Below are 17,957 nucleotides of genomic sequence, written 5' to 3'. Positions count from 1 at the left end.
GACTTTATTTGCCATCTTCACTTTCATTCTTTCAAAATGTACAGTCATGTTTTCCAGAGGCCACATGAAGCACATTATCACAACCACTAAAGGCAAAAGCAAACATGAGAATCCAGCTAATTTCTGTTAAGCCACTCATTAAAGAGATCTCCAAAAATATGAAACAATGCCACTCTTCTCAATAATACTTTCTGCTTTGTAAAGTATTACAATTATTCATAATAATATTATTTATATTGAGATGTAATGGAATCATAACTATTACTTTAAATGAATTGATGAATTTTTAGATATCTCAGTGTCTTTTTCTAACATGATAAGTATCATGGTATGACCCCACAAACAAAAGCTTTGGGGAGGTCTCAGTCATTTTTCAGGGTACAAAGGGATTCTGAGATCAGAAATTTGAGGATGGCTGTTTTAGAAGAACAGCTTTATTTTTCAGCTATAGAATCTAACTTCCAAAGAGAAGATGATGTGTCCAAAATTCTACAGCTCATATGTAGCAGCACTGGAATGGAAATTCAGGTATATCTCCTGATTTGGGTTATGCCATATGGCTCAGCCTATAATATTCATAAAACCAGTAGGAGGTGCTCTGAAGCAATGCCCAACTATGAATATGAATGTTAACCTGGAAATACAGGTACAGATTCCATTCTATAAAGAAAAATGTTTGCTGTTCTATTTTCTCCAGGACCTAGTGTTTTCCATTAGCTGTTGCTACTTACCATGCTACCCCCCAAACCTAGTGAACTAAAACAAGTACTGTTTATGATTGCTCAGGAGGCTGCAGGTCAGCTGGGAGGCTCTGCTGCTCTGAGCCAGGTTCAGCCTGCATGTGTGGTCTTCACATGCTGACTGCTGTGATGGGGTGAGTGGGTCACATGTCGCTCATCCTCCATGGATTATCCAAGTGCTATTCCCATGGAGACAGCAGGATTCCAACAGAGCCAGGGGAAACTGCCAAGCCTCCAGTAGTCCAAGCTCAGAACTGGCTCACCATTGCTCCTTTGATTAAAACAAGTGGCAAGGGCAGCTCAAATTCAAGATGTAGGGAGATACTTCACTCACTCTTGAAAGGAGCTGCAATGTTATGGTGCAAAGGAGCATGGACACAGTGAGAAGAATAATTACAGATGTATTTCCATAATATTTCAGAATAATTTATAAATAATGGCATCGAATAATATTATGAGGTGGTAAATATAGTAATAGGAATTGGATTCAAGTCTACAGAGGATTTAGTTCAAATCTCATTTCTGATATTTGAGCACTTACCCTCTTTAAATTGTAGATCCTTCTGTAAAATGGGGATAGTAACAGTGTCTACCTCAAAGGGCTTAAATGAGATGATGCTTGTGAAGCACTTGGCTTCACACAGGAAATGCTTTTAAAATATCCAGTAGTGATTTTAAAAATACCGTGCATTCATTCAGCTCAAAGGATTCTTCCTGACCCTCCCCAGATGAAATAACAATGCCATGTTGATGGGTATATGCCTGCAGAACAGCTTGTGTGCCAGTCAGCCCCAGAGGCCTCCTTCCTGCTCTTCACATAAGCCCTCTCCCTCAACACAATTCTGTTTCAACTCAGCAGATGTACTAAATATCTGGTATTTGCCACCTTTCTGCTCCAAGCCATCGTTACAAATTTGAGAATGTGTGTTCTCTGTTTAAATAAGAACCCACAGTTGAGTATAGGAGGTGGATTCCTTAATAGATAACATTTAAATTATACAGAGTTCTAACAGAAGAGATTATGTAGACACAGAAAGAGTTCCATATATGGAGTTTGAGAGCAGTACTTTTTTGTTTTTTTTTGGTTTGTTTTTTAGTCAGGACACATGCTAATAATTCATATCACAGCTCAGCCACTCTTTTAGACCAGAAATTCTTCTGCAAGCCCATCCTGACATCGTTAAATGTGCACATCCTCAGCTGACCTTCCATCACAAAGAAAGTACATGGAAGAATGGATTAAGATGGAGAAGCTCTGCCAACTTCCAGCATCAGTAAGCAAGGCCTGCTCTTCCTCTGCCACCCCTGCTTAGAAAGCAGATGGGCTGGTGTAACAGTTGATGGCATTTTATTGTACAGCTGTGCATATCTACTAAGCCATTCAATTGGCCTTGTTAAATTTAAACATCTTCCATTATCACTCTTGAGTTAACAAACACTTCAGTGTGACCATATCCCTTTTTCACCAAGGAACATTATTCCATTTGAGCAAGAGGTACTGGCTGCTTCTGGAAACTATTGTGGCAAATTGGTTTCCAATTTCTATCAGCCCAGAGAAAGCCTTTACCAGAGGGCCATGGCCACTCTAAGAATAATTTTCTTCAGCAAAGAATGACGGTATATATTAAAAGTCCGCAGCATCAAGAAGTTTCTTTTAACATAGGGCCTTTGCTTGAACTTGGTACTCCCTTTTATGAACTGCTACCGTGGAGCACTGAATATTCGTTGGAAGGACTGATCTGAAGCTCCAATACTTTGGCCACCTAATGCTAAAAACTGACTCATTGGAAAAAGACCCTGATGCTGGGAAGATTGAAGGCACAAGGGGACAACAGAGGACGAGATGCTTGGATGGCATCACCGACTCAATGGACATGACTTTGAGCAAGCTCAGGGAGATGGTGAAGGACAGGGAGGCCTGACGTGCTGCAAACCATGAAGTCACAAAGAATCAGACACCGCTAAGTGATTGAACAACAACCAGGAACACTACCTTTTTTAATGATTTTGAGGCTGGTACATGGGAGTAATAAGTCCCAGAACATAAATAGTATGCAGGGTTGCAGTTCTTTCATCTTGCAGTTAAGTAAATGGCATCGTTCATCACTACTCTCTCAAAGGGAGCAGGGATCTGGTGGGCCACAGCTAATGGATAGCATGTGTGTGTGTGCTAAGTCACTTCGGTTGTGTCTGACTCTTTGTGATCCCAAGGACTGTAGCCCACCAGGCTCCTCTGTCCATGGGATTCTCTTGACAAGAATACTGGAGTGGGTTGCCGTTTCCTTCTCCAGGTGATCTTCCTGATCCAGGGATGGAACCTGTGTCTCTTACATCTCCTGCATCGGCAAGCGGATTGTTTACCACTAGCACCACCTGGGAAGCCACGTTGCATGTCAACAGTTTGATTCAGAATTTTTGCACACAGGCCACCCTTAGTAAAATATGTATTAAGGAGGAGAAGTGCTAGAGAGATATTATCAGACATGGTTCTTCAGCCTCCAGGTTAGTGTCTACTGACTAAGACCGACACATCCACAGATCCTCTATTGCAAAACTGGTGATGAAGAATATGAATAATGATTCTAGCACAGTGCCGTGGAAAACCTCAGGGGAAAAAATAAAAGAATCCCCACTGAAGGAAGATGAGACCGTGTCTTGAGAAAGGTGGAAGTTGAAATGGGCCCTGAAAGTATGCAGAAATGTGATGTGAAAGATAAAGCTATTGCAAGTAACTTCATAATTTGAACCAAGGCTAGGCGGTCAAAGTGTTACTAATGACTGTGGGCAGAAGACCAGCTTCAAAAGAGGTAGAAATATAACAAATGAGGCTACAATAAACAGTTTTGAATGCCTGACTAAGAATTTGCATTTAATTCTGAACCTGCTAGGAAGGCCATCAAGAAATTCTCCATATTTTTTTAATTTGCTTTTTAAGGCATAGAAGAAGCATCGTCAACTTCTTTGTAAACAAAGGAATAATAGCAGCATGTTCAGTGTAGATTAGAGGAAGGGGTAACACCTAAAAGGTTGTTGACTAGTCCATTGAGGAATATAAATAAAAGATGCAAAGATCTAATGCAAGAGTAGAATAGCATTAGATATTCAAATAAAACTTGAATGAATACAAATTTGCAGAAAGCCTTTAGATGTAGCCCCATCTTCCTTTCTCTTCTATTATTGCATTATTGGTGAGCATAGGTCATAGATTATTAAAGAAAACCAGACCTTGAATAGTGGTGGCATCAGAAATATCACCTCTTCTCCCTTATAAGAGAGGAAGAACTGGGAGAAGATACTTTAATTTTGGAGCTTATAAAAACTTAATGCAGGAGAAACTTTGTTCTTCTCTGGGTCAGGATAGATACCAGACATGCCTTTCCTGACTCCCATGGCAAAGTAAATGAATTTTTCTCGATAAAAACTCCTACTTAGTTGCTATCCAAAGGATGGTCCGTGAACAAACAGCATCATTTCTACCTAGGATTTGTTAGAACTACAGAATCTCAGGCTCTACCTACTTAGTCAGTGTTTGCATTTTAGCAAGATTTCCAAGTGACTTCTGTGTATACTAAATTTGAAAAGCACCAGCTTATTACTTTTTTATTTTAGCTAAAAGTTCTCTTTTCTGTATTGCTTCAGGATTTAGGGCTCCTGCATATGGAAAAATCAGGGTTGGGTGATGGAGAGGAATCCTAGTAACCATAACCCAGTCAAGTTCTCCTTTCAAGACAGAACCATTTTAAAGAGTTTAAGGCAGTGTCTGAAACAGAAGGCTTTGTAAACCACAGCTACTGTTATGATTGTTGTGGCTGTTTTTGCCTATTATTATTTTCAATTCTTTTCATGTCTGAAATATTATTTTAATTGCTTTAACTTTCCAACCACAGGGAAGCTTAAGAAACACTTCATGGAGCTAAACTGGCAGAAAGACCTAGCAGTTCACCCTGCTCCATACAGAGATAGTAAATACTGAGTTTTGCATTGAAATCCAATAAAGAAATTACCTTTAAAGTACAATATCTGACATTTTGCTTGATTATGATTGATTTCCTATTCTCTTACATCATACGATTTGAATTTGAAAATGATAATAACAAAAAACTCAGTTACCTCTGATGTGGGACAAATTCTGGGTCATGACTTGGTGATGTCCTCACTAAGGTGCCACTAGGTAATCAAGTCTGACCCATCCTAGGCCAATTATTTGAGGCTGCTCGAGGTCTAGAAACAATTTGGCAGCAGAACATTTGTGTCTGGCAGTCCATCTTAAAGAGCAGAGTGAAGAATAAGGTGCAATTAAGGAGTCAGAGCAATCATTCAGAGTGTCTTGGGAACACTTTCATTGCTGAATTTGAAGAGCTCTGGCTGACAAGTGAGTTTCTCTCCCTCTCCCTCTTGAAAGATCCCTGTAACTTTAATTGACTGTACTCAGTTGCACCTTTGCACTTACGTGCAGGCCTCTGCATGGAGTAGAGTCCATTCTGATTATGGACTGATAGACTTCTAACCATGGTCACTGAGTTAGTCATGAAAAGAATGTTGGCATTCTTGTTCTCATTCTAAATGGTAGTACAGTTGACCCTTGAACAACACAGATGTTAGGGGCCCACCCATCAACACAGTTGAAAATCCCCTTCTAATTTATAGTCAGCTCTCCATATCCACAGTTCTGCATCCTCAGTTCCACATCCATGGATTCAGCCAACCATGGATCGTGTAGTACTGTAGTATTTCCTGTTGAAAAAAAAATCCATTTACAAATGGACCTATTCAGTTCAAACCATGTTGTTTAAAGGTCAGCTGTACTATGTAGCTGTTGCTGTGTTGAATCAATGGAGACAGAATATAGATAACTACCTGAGAACATTTAACAGTCCAATTGGCAAAGTTAAAGTAAGTGTCAGGAGAATAATAAATCACTTTAATTTTCCACTAGGAAAAAAATGACACCATTGATAATTCAGTTAATTCTTCTAAATGTTCTCATCAGCCTCCACTGTTTAATATCTTGGTACAGGTTCATATTTTTGGCATATTAATATCCTTATAAAATGTAATATTTCCTTAGTAGATAACAAAATAAATATGTAAACTATAACTAAAATGAGGAAGAAGCTTATTTAAGTGCCATGTTACATAGTTAGATATGTAAGAATTGTGAGAATCTGTTCAGCTATTTCATAAATGTTTTTAAAATGGTATATTTTCCTCCTTAGATCTCATTTAGTTAGTACATACAGTTACCAATATCTATCATTCACGTCTACATAGATCTACAAATGAACATATTTGTCCTTCCTGATCAGGGTTTAGTAACATTTCGTGCAGTTTTAACTCCTCCTAGATAAATTTCAATAAATTTGTATTTTGGTTTATCCGTAGGCCATCTGAATTGATGTGGGTTATGTTTTAATGATAATTCAATTTAATCACTCAGTTTCGAGAACCCCATGAATAAAATATAAAAAATGAATTTAATTTGCAAGACACTAATGAAGAGCATCAGTGCCTCTCTTCCTTCTGATATCTTTTAAAAGATATCTAATTATTTTTTACTCATTATGAAAGCTGTAAAGTCAGGTCTTATGTATTTGCATATGTTTTCTTGTTATTTTTTAATCACATTGAGAGACTGCTAAATATTCCTTTAGAGAAAATTCAAAGAAAGGAAGAAAACGAGGTCTGCTTTCAGCTAATCTACACAGTATACTGAGCTGGCTTTTGAACTTGACCACCCTGGCACTGTTATGGATTGTTGCTCTTTCATCTACAAAAATCAGTGATGCAGGAGTTTAGATTTGCTTTCCATTTGCAGCATTCTATACTTGGTTAACCCAAAATGAAGGCAATAAGGTTGGGTTTTTAAGCCAGCAGTAGCCAAGGAGTATATACAATATACTGCTCCATTGTGTCAGATTCCATAATCTTAGACATCAAAATAACTTTCAAATGTTTTGACTATCACTTTGGATAGTCCTATAAATGTCACTGAACAGCTAAGTTTTCTCACTGTGAAAATGCTTATATGTTTTTATGAAATAGCAAAGTGGCATGTAACTAAATACACATTTTCTTTTATTTTAAATAATTCTTATTTAAAAAGAAAATATTAGTTAAATTTTTGAGCACTATCTACCAGGTACTTTGCTAAAGTGTTTTACAAAGAATAGTTTATTGTTCCTGCTTAACAACTCTGTGACATAGATATTACTATTATTATCTCAATTTTCGTATGAGAAAATTGAGGATCAAGAGAGGTTAGGTAACGTCAGTTCTGTTCAATTCAGTCACTTAGTCGTGTCCGATTCTTAGGGACCCCATGGACGGCAGCATGCCAGGCTTCTCTCTCCATCACCAACTCGCAGAGCTTGCTCAAACTCCTGTCCATCGAGTCAGTGATGCCATCCAACCATCTCATCCTCTGTCATCCCCTTCTCTTCCTACCTTCAGTCTTGCCCAGCATCAGGGTCTTTTCCAATGAGTCAATTCTTCGCATCAGGAGGCCAAAGTATTGGAGTTTCAGCTTCAGCATCAGTCCTTCCAATGAATATTCAGGACTGATTTCCTTTAGGATGGACTGGTTGGAGCCCAAGGGACTCTCAAGAGTCTTCTCCAACACCACACTTCCAAAGCATCAATTCTTCAGCACTCAGCTTTCTTTATGGTCCAACTCTCACATCCATACATGACTACTGGAAAAACCATAGCCTTGACTAGATGGACCTTTGTTGGCAAAGTAATGTCTTTGCTTTTGAATATGCTGTCTAGTTTGATCATAGCTCTTTTCCCAAGGAGTAAGCGTCTTTTAATTTCATGGCTGCAGTCACCATCTGCAGTGATTTTGGAGCCCAAGAAAATAAAGTCTCTCACTGTTTCCCCATCTATTTGCCGTGAAGTGATGGGACTGGATGCCATGATCTTGGTTTTCTGAATGTTGAGTGTTAAGCCAGCTTTTTCATTCTCCTCTTTCACTTTCAAGAGGCTCTTTAGTTCTTTGCTTTCTGCCATAAGGATGGTGCCATCTGCATATCGGAGGTTATTGATATTTCTCCTGGCAATCTTGATTGCATCTTGCCTGTCATGAAGATTGCATCTTCATCCAGCCTTGCATTTTGCATAATGTACTCTGCAGATAAGTTCAATAAACAGGGTGACAATACACAGCCTTGACATACTCATTTCCCACTTTGGAACCAGTTTGTTGTTCCATGTCCAGTTCTAACTGTTGCTTCTTGACCTGCAATGCAGATTGCTCTGGAGGCTGATAAGGTGGTAATTTGCCCAACTAATATATAAGGAGAAATGTATAATGAAGGATTTTTCTATTATACTCAAGGGCTATGCTATCATCAAGAGACTTTTATTGAATTCACTCAGAAGATATTTATTTAAGGCCAGGTACTCTATGTGCCAGGTACTCTGCTAGAATCAAGAGACAGTTATCTCTCTTCACAATGCCAATCATCTGGATATACAACCATTGTTCAAATCCATATATATATAAATAATTGTTTTATTAATTCAGTAATTGATGCCAAGTACCTATTCTCTGCAAGGTATTGTCTAGCAAGCACTATGTAAAATATCTGGCATTTTGACAAAACCCTATATTTTATTATAATGTTTCTACCTTAAAAAACCATTGGGTTCTCCTCTTCAACTGTATTGAAATACCATTGATACTCCATGCTTCTCTGCAAAAAGTTTCTGTTACAAGATTTGTAGTGATGAACAAAAAAAGATAAATACTGAAATTTTACTTTTAAAACTTACTTTTAAATCAAGGTTTTATATGTATGAAGAAAGGCGACTAGAGGACCAGAGACACACTCTTTACTAGTTTAGATTTAGTCCTCTATTGCAGTGGTCCCCAACATTTTTCGGACCAGGGCCCAGTTTTTTGGAAGTCAGTTATTCCATGGACTAGGGGCAGAGGAGATGATTTGGGGATGATTCAAGCAGGGTACATTTATCATGCACTTTATTTCTATCATTGTTACATTGTGATGTATGGAAAAATACAAATCATCATAATGTGTGAGTCATATCATCAGGCATTAGATTCTCAAAAGGAGCACGCAACCTAGATCCCTCCTATGGACAGTTCATAGTAGGGTTTGTACTCCTACGAGAGCCTCCACTGATCTGACAGGAGGTGGAGCTTAGGCAATAATGCTTGAGATGGGGAGAGGCTGTAAATACAGATGAAGTTTAGCTGGCTCACTGGTCGCTCACCTCCTGCTGCGCAGCCCAGTTCTTAACAGGTCACAGAGTTGGGGACCCTGGTTTATTGGAAATACTGAGTTGACTTTTCTCTTGTCCTATTCTTTCAAAGATGGCTGCATTCTAGAAAACTATTGCCTTCTCGTTTCATAAATACTTTTTACATGTGTATACACAGATTCAATTTTATAATACATTTCCAGCTATCTGGCTTGAAATTAGGAGTAAGTTGACCTTCTTTTGTTATTTTAAATTGTTTTATGGAAGGTGGGAATGTCATCGACTCTAAACAGTTTTATAACTGAGAGATGTATTTCGATAACCAATGAGAAATGGGATTAAATTTGAGTTGAAGTCCTGGACTGTGAGTGTTCCCATAGCCACATTAGGAAAATTTTGCCGTCTTAGAAAAAGAGCAGTTATCTTTGGGATGGACGGCTGAGTTCTTAGATTTAGGTGAAGAATATTAATGGAGTAGACTATTAAGGAGTGAGCTCTTTTCTGAGAATCTGCTTGCTATGCCATTTACTTAAAACCTAGGCTTTCCTTTAAAATCATGAAAAATTTACTTTTAAATCATGATTTTATGTGAAAAAAATATATTTTCTAACAAAATAAAGGACTCTATATGTAATCATGCTGATAAAAATGTTGGTGATGTATAATCTATTTAAACTCCATAATTTGTATTACAATTTGTGATGTTTGCAAATAAATGTGCTTCCATGCATGCTTAGTCACTTCAGTCATGTCTGACTCTTTGTGACCCTATGGTTTATAGCCTTCCAGGCTCCTCTGTCCATGGGAGTGGGTTGCCATGCCCTCCTCCAGGGGATCTCCCCAACCCAAGGATCGAACCTTCATATCCTCTATTACAGGTGGATTTTTTTTTACCACTGAGCCTCTGGGGAAGTCCTTGCAAGTAAATAACACTTTTAAAATCATTAGCTATTATCCAAAAACCTATCACTATGGAATCACAAGTTCAAGTTCTCAGTAACTGTTCCAGGAAAACTATATTTCTATTATCACACAAAGATGACTGCTCTTTTGAATAAAGAGAACTTCATATTTCTAGAAAAGTTAAGACATTGCCTGACATTGCTATGATTTACACAGATTCTCAAATAGAGGGTACTATAATTCTTTGAGAAATAATTTGCTTCCACTTTTTCAGAGATTTGACTTTCTCTCTGGCAGAAATGTGGTTAATTAGAAATCTCAAGAACTAAGAACTAGAGGATTGGCATTCTAGTCCTCAGTGTTACACTAACTAGTCACATGTCAAAAGGCAAAGAACTTAAACTTAAAATAAGTCTTTGTTTTTTAAGTCTTTTAAGTCTTAAACTTAAAAAAGTCTTCGTTTTGTTGCTTTTGAAATTGCGGGGGGCAATATATGTCCTCCAGGCTTCCCTTGTGGCTCAGCTGGTAAAGAATCTGCCTGCAGTACGGGAGACCTGGGTGTGATCCCTGGGTTGGGAAGATCCCCTGGAGAAGGAAAAGGCTACCCACTCCAGTATTCTGGCCTGGAGAATTCCATGGATGTACAGTCCGTGGGGTCAAAAAGAGTTGGACACAACTGAGCGACTTTCACTTACTTATAGCTCCTAGACTTGTAAAAGTTCAGCTATCTAGATACAGATGTTCTTTGAAGAGATCAATGTGATAAACAAATATAATGTGTGCTTAGAGGGGAGATTTCTGGGGGCTGGATGAGTTTGTACAATATTGGCATTTGCTGGATTTCATTGCATGCTTCCCTCTACATCATTGTTTACAATGTAAAATGTGTCTATTCATTGCAGTTATATTTATGCTTACTAATTAGTGATTAGTTAGCTTCCCTTGTGGTTCAGCTGTTAAAGAATTCGCCTGAAAAGCAGGCGACCTGGGTGTGATCCCTGGGTTAGGAAGATCCCCTGGAGAAGGGAAAGGCTGCCCACTCCAGTAGTTTGACCTGGAGAATTCCATGGACTGTATAGTCCATGGCGTCACAGAGTCAGACACAACTGAGAGACTTTCAGTTTCACTAATTAGTAAATGTGTGTTTGCCTCATTCTGTCCCGTGAATTGAAAGGATCATTATCCTTTTATTATTTTATACATAAAATGTTTTATTATACAGCGTTAGTAAGTGTCCAATAAGTAATTGTTGGATGAATGGAACCAAGCCCCTTAAATGCGCTGTGCCTTTGCAGTAATGTACTCTATTCATTTGTACTTATGCTCTTAAAACTCCTGGTATTAATGTTGATTTAAATTTTTAGGGAGTTCTTTGGAATTTAGATATGCTACACAGTCCAATTTAGAGATCACATCTGTGAATATTAAAAAAGTTAATGGCTCACTTCTTCATAATCACTTCTTTTCTGACTTGAAATCCAAGTATTTTGTACTGGCAGAAGAGGTTCAGTAGTATTCAATACTGTACTAAAAAATGATTTTTCTCTTCTTTTCTTCTCTTAGTGTACCAGGGCTATGTGATAACGTGATAATGTTTGAGAGAATGAGATTCATAATCAGATAAACCTAGGTTCAAGTCCCAATGATACCACTTCCTAGTTACAAGAATTAATACAAGCTGTTAATTTCTATAAGCCTATTTCTGTAATGTGGGCCTAATTATTCTACCACAGTGGGATTATTGTGAGGATTAAAGGTGGAAATATACTTAAAGTGCTTGGTATGATACCTAACACATAATAACCTTTAGCTGTAGCTATTATCCTTTACATAGTTCATCTTCTAAACAGTTTTTTTTTTCTCTATTTTGTGTGTCTTCTGTGTCTCTGTATATGTGTTTTCTTTTACAGATGGATATACAACCGATGACATTGAGTTTTATTGGCGTGGGGATGATAACGCAGTGACAGGAGTAACCAAGATTGAGCTTCCACAATTCTCTATTGTAGATTACAAACTGATCACCAAGAAGGTTGTTTTTTCCACAGGTTTGTATCAGGGGAAATGGTTAAGCGAAAAGGGGCTTTATCATATTTTGCCAGAAGAGTTCATCTATATCAGGGTTGGGTCCCAGGAAAGAATGGGGACTCTACAAGACTTAGATCTGTGAAAATGCTCAGTTCCCCAACAAGCCCATTTGGAACCCATCCAGTTATTCTCAAGAAGGTACCCACAGCAAAGTGAATGTGTCTCATATACTAGAGGAGGAAATAAGTGTTACAGATGGCGTATGGAGAGAGAAATGATCCAGAAACAACCTGGGTCAGAGCTGTCCCCTCGGCATAATGCATCTCACAGAACTGATTATAATTCTTTGAAACACACTGAGGACAGCCAAGTCACAGTTTGCCCAAGTCTGACCACAGTGAAGTTCTCTAAAGACAATAGGATAGGAGGATTTCACATTTTTCTCAGAGGGCAGGACTTTCCTTATGTAGCCTTACCTACCGTTCGAAGCTCAAAGATTTTCCAGATGTTTAGATTGTCTTGATGCCTTTACCATCTTACTGTTCCAGAACTGAGGTCAGGCTTGTTTTAATCAGCACAGGTTTTTAACCCAAAAGCCTTGGAATGTAATAATTTTCTCCATACTCATTAAAAGAAAATTAATAAGCCCCCAGGAATATGCCTCTTTTATTTTTCTTATTGAAATGAATTCCTCAGGCACAGAAATAGTGAGTACTGTAACTGTAGATTTTGAACTGTCCTTCTGCTAAGGACTCAGGCACTTCCTGTCCCTGAAAACTACTTCAACCAAGAATACAAAATAGCCTCCAGCTTTGCAAAGAGAACAACAGAAACTTTTCCTAGATTTGAGGTCCTCTGAACCCCTGAGACACTATCGAAATGAGTTTCTACTTAAAATATTTTTACTTTAATATTAACATACTTGCTTCAGCCCATGAGGGCTAGACAAGGCTTTCTTTCAATTAGTAAGAATATTCTCCCCTGCCCTACATGCACACACCCTGTTTATCAGTGTGACTCTTTTATGTTTTAAGACCATGTTCTGTTATATATCTTGTTTCAAATATAATTCCCTAGATTCCCACCATCAAAGGACCCAGTTTCAAGTATCTGATCCTTTAGTTATATCTCCCACAAATATTCCTCAGGAAAAATGACTCTCCATCCACATTTTGGTGGGTCAGGAATCCCTTTTTAACTTTGATGGAAGCAATGAAATCAGAAAAAATACTGCATGCACATGAAAATGTCACAAAACTTCAGGGAGTTGCTGTACCAACTGAAGCCTTGCCACTGATCCTCACCTTAAAATGCATCCAGGGGCTTGTTGAAGAGATGTCTTACGCTACAGTCAGAGTGTGCATCCTTATTCTTATGTATAAAAATGTACGGGATAGACTTGCTGAGAAACAATTAGAAGGGGAACAAAGGGACTGTCTCAGTGTCTTATCATTACAGTTGTAGAGAATGAGAACCTTTGATTCAGTGTAGGAGGCTGAGCAGGGAAGAGCTGGAATTCTTTTAATTACTGGTCAGTGTGGGATATAGTCAACACTGAGTAAGCCTTGCTAATTAAAAGCCCTGTTTTCTCAACTACTTTTGTATAAGGAAGTGCCCTTTACCAGAAGCTAAAATTGAATTTAGGGAAGATATATAAAGTGTTTATGGGTCTTTAAAGGAAAGTATCCTATAGATACTGACTGATAATGATGATGTTTTAAAATTGTCTTTCTAGGTTCCTATCCCAGGTTATCCCTCAGCTTTAAGCTTAAGAGAAACATTGGTTACTTTATCCTGCAGACATATATGCCATCTATCTTGATCACTATCCTCTCCTGGGTCTCCTTCTGGATTAATTACGATGCTTCAGCGGCAAGAGTGGCATTAGGTAGGTGTGGGTCCGACTGCGTGCAGCGTGTGCCTGTGTGTGTTCATGCGCTGGTGTACTTTTCCTTGCCCTCAAGTCTGTGATGCGTGATGAGACCTGACTGTACACATTACAAGAATTTGGATATAAGACACTGGATGATTTGATTCAGCGTTTAAATCAATTGAACACTAATTAAAACTCTTTCATGTCAAAATTAGTTAACTATATAACTGTCAGTAATGAAATTAGTCGCATCAGCTTGATATTTTTATTGAAGCATAGTTCATGTAATCCTGCTTGATAATTGTTCAGTTTTTATCTGTGTTTTCTTACCTGGAAAGAACTATCTATCTTCCATCTTTTTTTTTTCTGAGTAAGAAACAAAGAAATGCAATGTGTAACAAATCAGTGAGCAGAAAGAATTCTAAAGGTTGATTAAGGTTTTGGAATAGCATGACAGGGGACAGGAGAAAACAAAGTATAAGAACATTGGGAAATCATCCATGGCATCACTTATCTTATGCTTTGATGTTTTTCCATTATAATATCAGAGCAAGAGAATAAATTACCGTTTATGAACACTTTTATGTTGCTAACTCAAGATATAGTAAATTTATCACTTTTTACATGATCTTAAGTCCTGACTTAATCCTTATAAAATATAAAGTTGTTAACTGCTCCACTAGTAAATCTCAATTAAATCAATATTTCCTTAGCAAAGTAATGTATTTATTTATTCAACAACATTTTTTGTATACCTACTACGTGTCATACATACGAGGCACTAGAGATAAAACCAGTGCCCTTCTAGAAATTATGTTCTAAGGAAAAAAGGCAAAAAGTAAATTTATTTTGCATATAACATGCAAATTACATAATATAGTAAACAGGAAGTAAGCAAAAGAAGGGGAGGGCATACAGGGGTACAGTTTAGCATCATCAGGGTAGACTTCATTCAGTGATTGCCAATGGGCAAAGACTTGAAGAAGACTGAGTCACATAAATGTCTAAATGAGTCTATTTTAGCGAGATGAAAAGGCCCCCAGGTAGAAACATGCCAAAGAGGTGAGCAAGGTGACCAGTAGGTGGGTGCAGATTGAATTTCGGTGTACAGATGTCAGGCAGAGGGAACTAAAAGACGTTGAAGTGGTCCAGGAGCCATCATAACATCTTTACTTTTATTCTGAGTGAAATTAGTCACTGAGCAAAGTGACATGATTTCACACATAAAGGAATAACTTTGGTTGCTGGATTGAGATTAGATTGTGGTGGTTCTAGGATGGAGGGAGAATTGATGACCTCTTAGACTGAATCAAGTCCCCTATGATATAGTCTCCTAAAATACTATAGAACACCCTTGGAAATGAACAACAGTTATAATTTATATTTATTTGGTTTGTGATATCCTTTTTCCTCATAATATTGAAGATACCTTAGGGGAAGGCCCATACCTAATTTTGCTCCAATTATATCTGTAGTGTCTCACACGGTGAATGGTGTTCAGTAAATATTTGCTGAACACAGTAATGAATGGAACTTGTAAATATCCTGTTATTCCAAAATAAAAGTCTCTTTTCTATTTTATACCTATTACAGGAATAATAAGTAAGTTTTTTACTTTTTAAAGAAACGTTTAAAATATCTTTTACGTGAGCAGTTTATTACTAGGTCAGAAACACCTTAACATAAGATTTAGATAAGTAGTGAAATCAGTATTGTCAGTTTTATAATATACATATAATAGTCATGTCATACAAGATAAGCTCTAGATGAAATAATGAAAAGTGGAATTGGAAAATGTATCAAAATGACTAATACAGAAAAGATATGAGAACCATAGAACACCTAGATCTAAAGTATAACCATGGTTTTTCTGGCCATGCTCAGAATCAGATGCTCAAATTTATTTTATCTGTGTCTGTTTCATGAACATTTAGACAAACAAGACAAAAAGTATGATTGATCTTATTAGACAAAATTAAATCAGAAAACATATGTTCCTAAAAAAATAATAGAACTGAAAATTAACATTGTGCTGTGTCATTGGGTAGTGTTTTAAGGACACAGACTTTGGAGTTAGATCCCAGTTCAGGTGTTGACTCTACAACTTCACATCTGTGTGACCTTGACTTCTGACTCCTATTTTCACTTTACTCTTTTGCTACAAAGCTGGACCTTATCAAACCTCAGGACTTTGAACTCCCAGTGCTTTTATCCAGCATTTCTCTGTCCCTTCATTTATAGCTTTGAGGGAAACTACTCCCCACTGTTGAAGATGCTCCCTCAGCTGGGCAAAAAATTATAACCTGAGCTAGTGTGGCGTTTCCCATAAAGAATCGTGTGATACTTCTGTATTATTAATCTGTGCATTATGTGCCTACATTCCCAACCCCAGAACACAAAGGCTAGATACCTGCTTCCTGTTACTTTCCACCTCTAGTTTCCATATTTTTGCCATAATTTGTTATACATTCATTCATTCCAGTACTATTACTATTATTTGGGGGCTTCCCAGATGGCTCTAGTAGTAAAGAATCTACCTCCCAATGCAGGAGATGAAAGAGACGCAGGTTCGATCCCTAGGTCAAGAAGATCCACTGGAGTAGGAACTGGCAACCCACTCCAGTGTTCTTGCCTGGAAAATTCCATGGCCAGAGGAGCCTGGTGGGCTAGAGTCCATGGGACTGCAGAGAGCTGGTCATGATTGAGCAACTAAGCACACACACACACAATTATTTTATTTCCCCTTCATTACTTTCTTATTCTGAAAGACTCTAAGCTGGTATTCTATTTCCTGTCTTGTATGCTTCCCGTCTGTGCTCCACTCTGACGCCAGAGCGATTGTTCTAAACACAGTTTGTCTCTAATACCTGTCTGGTTGAAGCTGGTCAGTGGCTCCATGTTGCCTTCAATTTTAAGTTCCAGCTCTGCCTTAAGCTCTCTGTATATGGCTTTCCATTATGCGGGCCTTACTTAATCTTCGCTTTTCTCATCCTTCTTCCCATCATATCCTTTAATGTACCCACAATGAATTTCTTGAGATTCTTTTGAAGGGCTGTGTACTTTCATCCCCACAAAGCACCTCCCTAAAAACACTCTTTCTGCTACCAATGCCCTTAGCTCTACTATCACTTTTGATCTCCAGGTTTTGGTGGCCTGGGTAACTCCCACTCATTCTCCAGGACTCAGCTCCAAAGGTGGGAGATTTCCTGTTCGTTCCCCTGCCACATCATGGGCTAAATTAGGATCAACTCTGTTTTCTCAACTCTCATCTTATACACATGCCTGTCATAGCATTTAATTCACATCTCCAAGTCCCTCACTAGATACATAACTATAACCATAAAGCTGACTAAAGGAAATGTCCCCAATGATTAATGTTTATTATAAATTAATGATTTATGCATATTTCCCAGGCCTATCACAGGGCTGATATATAATTGCCCCGTATATATTGTGTGCTTCTCTCATAGCTCAGCTGGTAAAGAACCTGCCTGCAATGCAGGAGACACTGGTTCGATTCCTGGGTCAGGAAGATCTGCTGGAGAAGGGATAGGCTACCCACTTCAGTATTCTTGGGCTTCCCTTGTGGCTCAGCTGGTAAAGAATCCACCTGCAGTGGCGGGAGACCTGGATTTGATCCCTGGGTTGGGAAGATCCCCTGGAGAAGAGAAAGGCTACCCACTCCAGTGTTCTGGCCTGGAGAATTCCATGGACTGTATAGTCCATGGGGTCACAAAGAGTCAGACGCGACTGAGCAACTTTCACCCCCTCACTCATATATTGTGTGGGATATATGAAAAAATAAAAGAGTATAGTTAACCTTTCCAGCTATGATGAAATCAGCAAGCAAATACAAACATTATTACTCTGTCTCATTTTTGCAGGAATTACAACTGTGCTAACAATGACCACCATCAATACCCACCTCCGGGAGACTCTCCCTAAGATCCCTTATGTGAAGGCCATTGACATGTACCTGATGGGGTGCTTTGTCTTTGTTTTCATGGCCCTTCTGGAATATGCTTTGGTCAACTACATCTTTTTTGGGAGGGGACCTCAACGCCAAAAGAAAGCAGCTGAAAAGGCTGCCAGTGCCAACAATGAGAAGATGCGCCTGGATGTCAACAAGGTAGGTTCAAAGGGCAAGCCCTCCTTGTTTCTTAAAGTCATAGAAGAATGCCTGCCATATA

General features: G+C 38.4%; 1 protein-coding gene across 1 annotated transcript in view; it reads left to right on the top strand.

Annotated features, from left to right (window-relative positions):
* Window positions 1-17,957, top strand: part of GABRB2 (gamma-aminobutyric acid type A receptor subunit beta2) — a 301,134-nt gene that overhangs the window by 239,471 nt on the left and 43,706 nt on the right. The window contains exons 6-8 of the mRNA XM_052643868.1: window positions 11,777-11,914; window positions 13,630-13,782; window positions 17,652-17,896. Of these exons, the coding sequence (XP_052499828.1) occupies window positions 11,777-11,914; window positions 13,630-13,782; window positions 17,652-17,896 (536 nt within the window). The remainder of the gene's footprint in view (window positions 1-11,776; window positions 11,915-13,629; window positions 13,783-17,651; window positions 17,897-17,957) is intronic.

Source organism: Budorcas taxicolor, chromosome 7 (genome assembly GCF_023091745.1).
Source record: "Budorcas taxicolor isolate Tak-1 chromosome 7, Takin1.1, whole genome shotgun sequence".
Taxonomy (NCBI): domain Eukaryota; kingdom Metazoa; phylum Chordata; class Mammalia; order Artiodactyla; family Bovidae; genus Budorcas; species Budorcas taxicolor.
The sequence above is the reverse complement of the archived record's forward strand: the minus strand, read 5'-3'. Positions and strand labels throughout refer to the sequence as shown.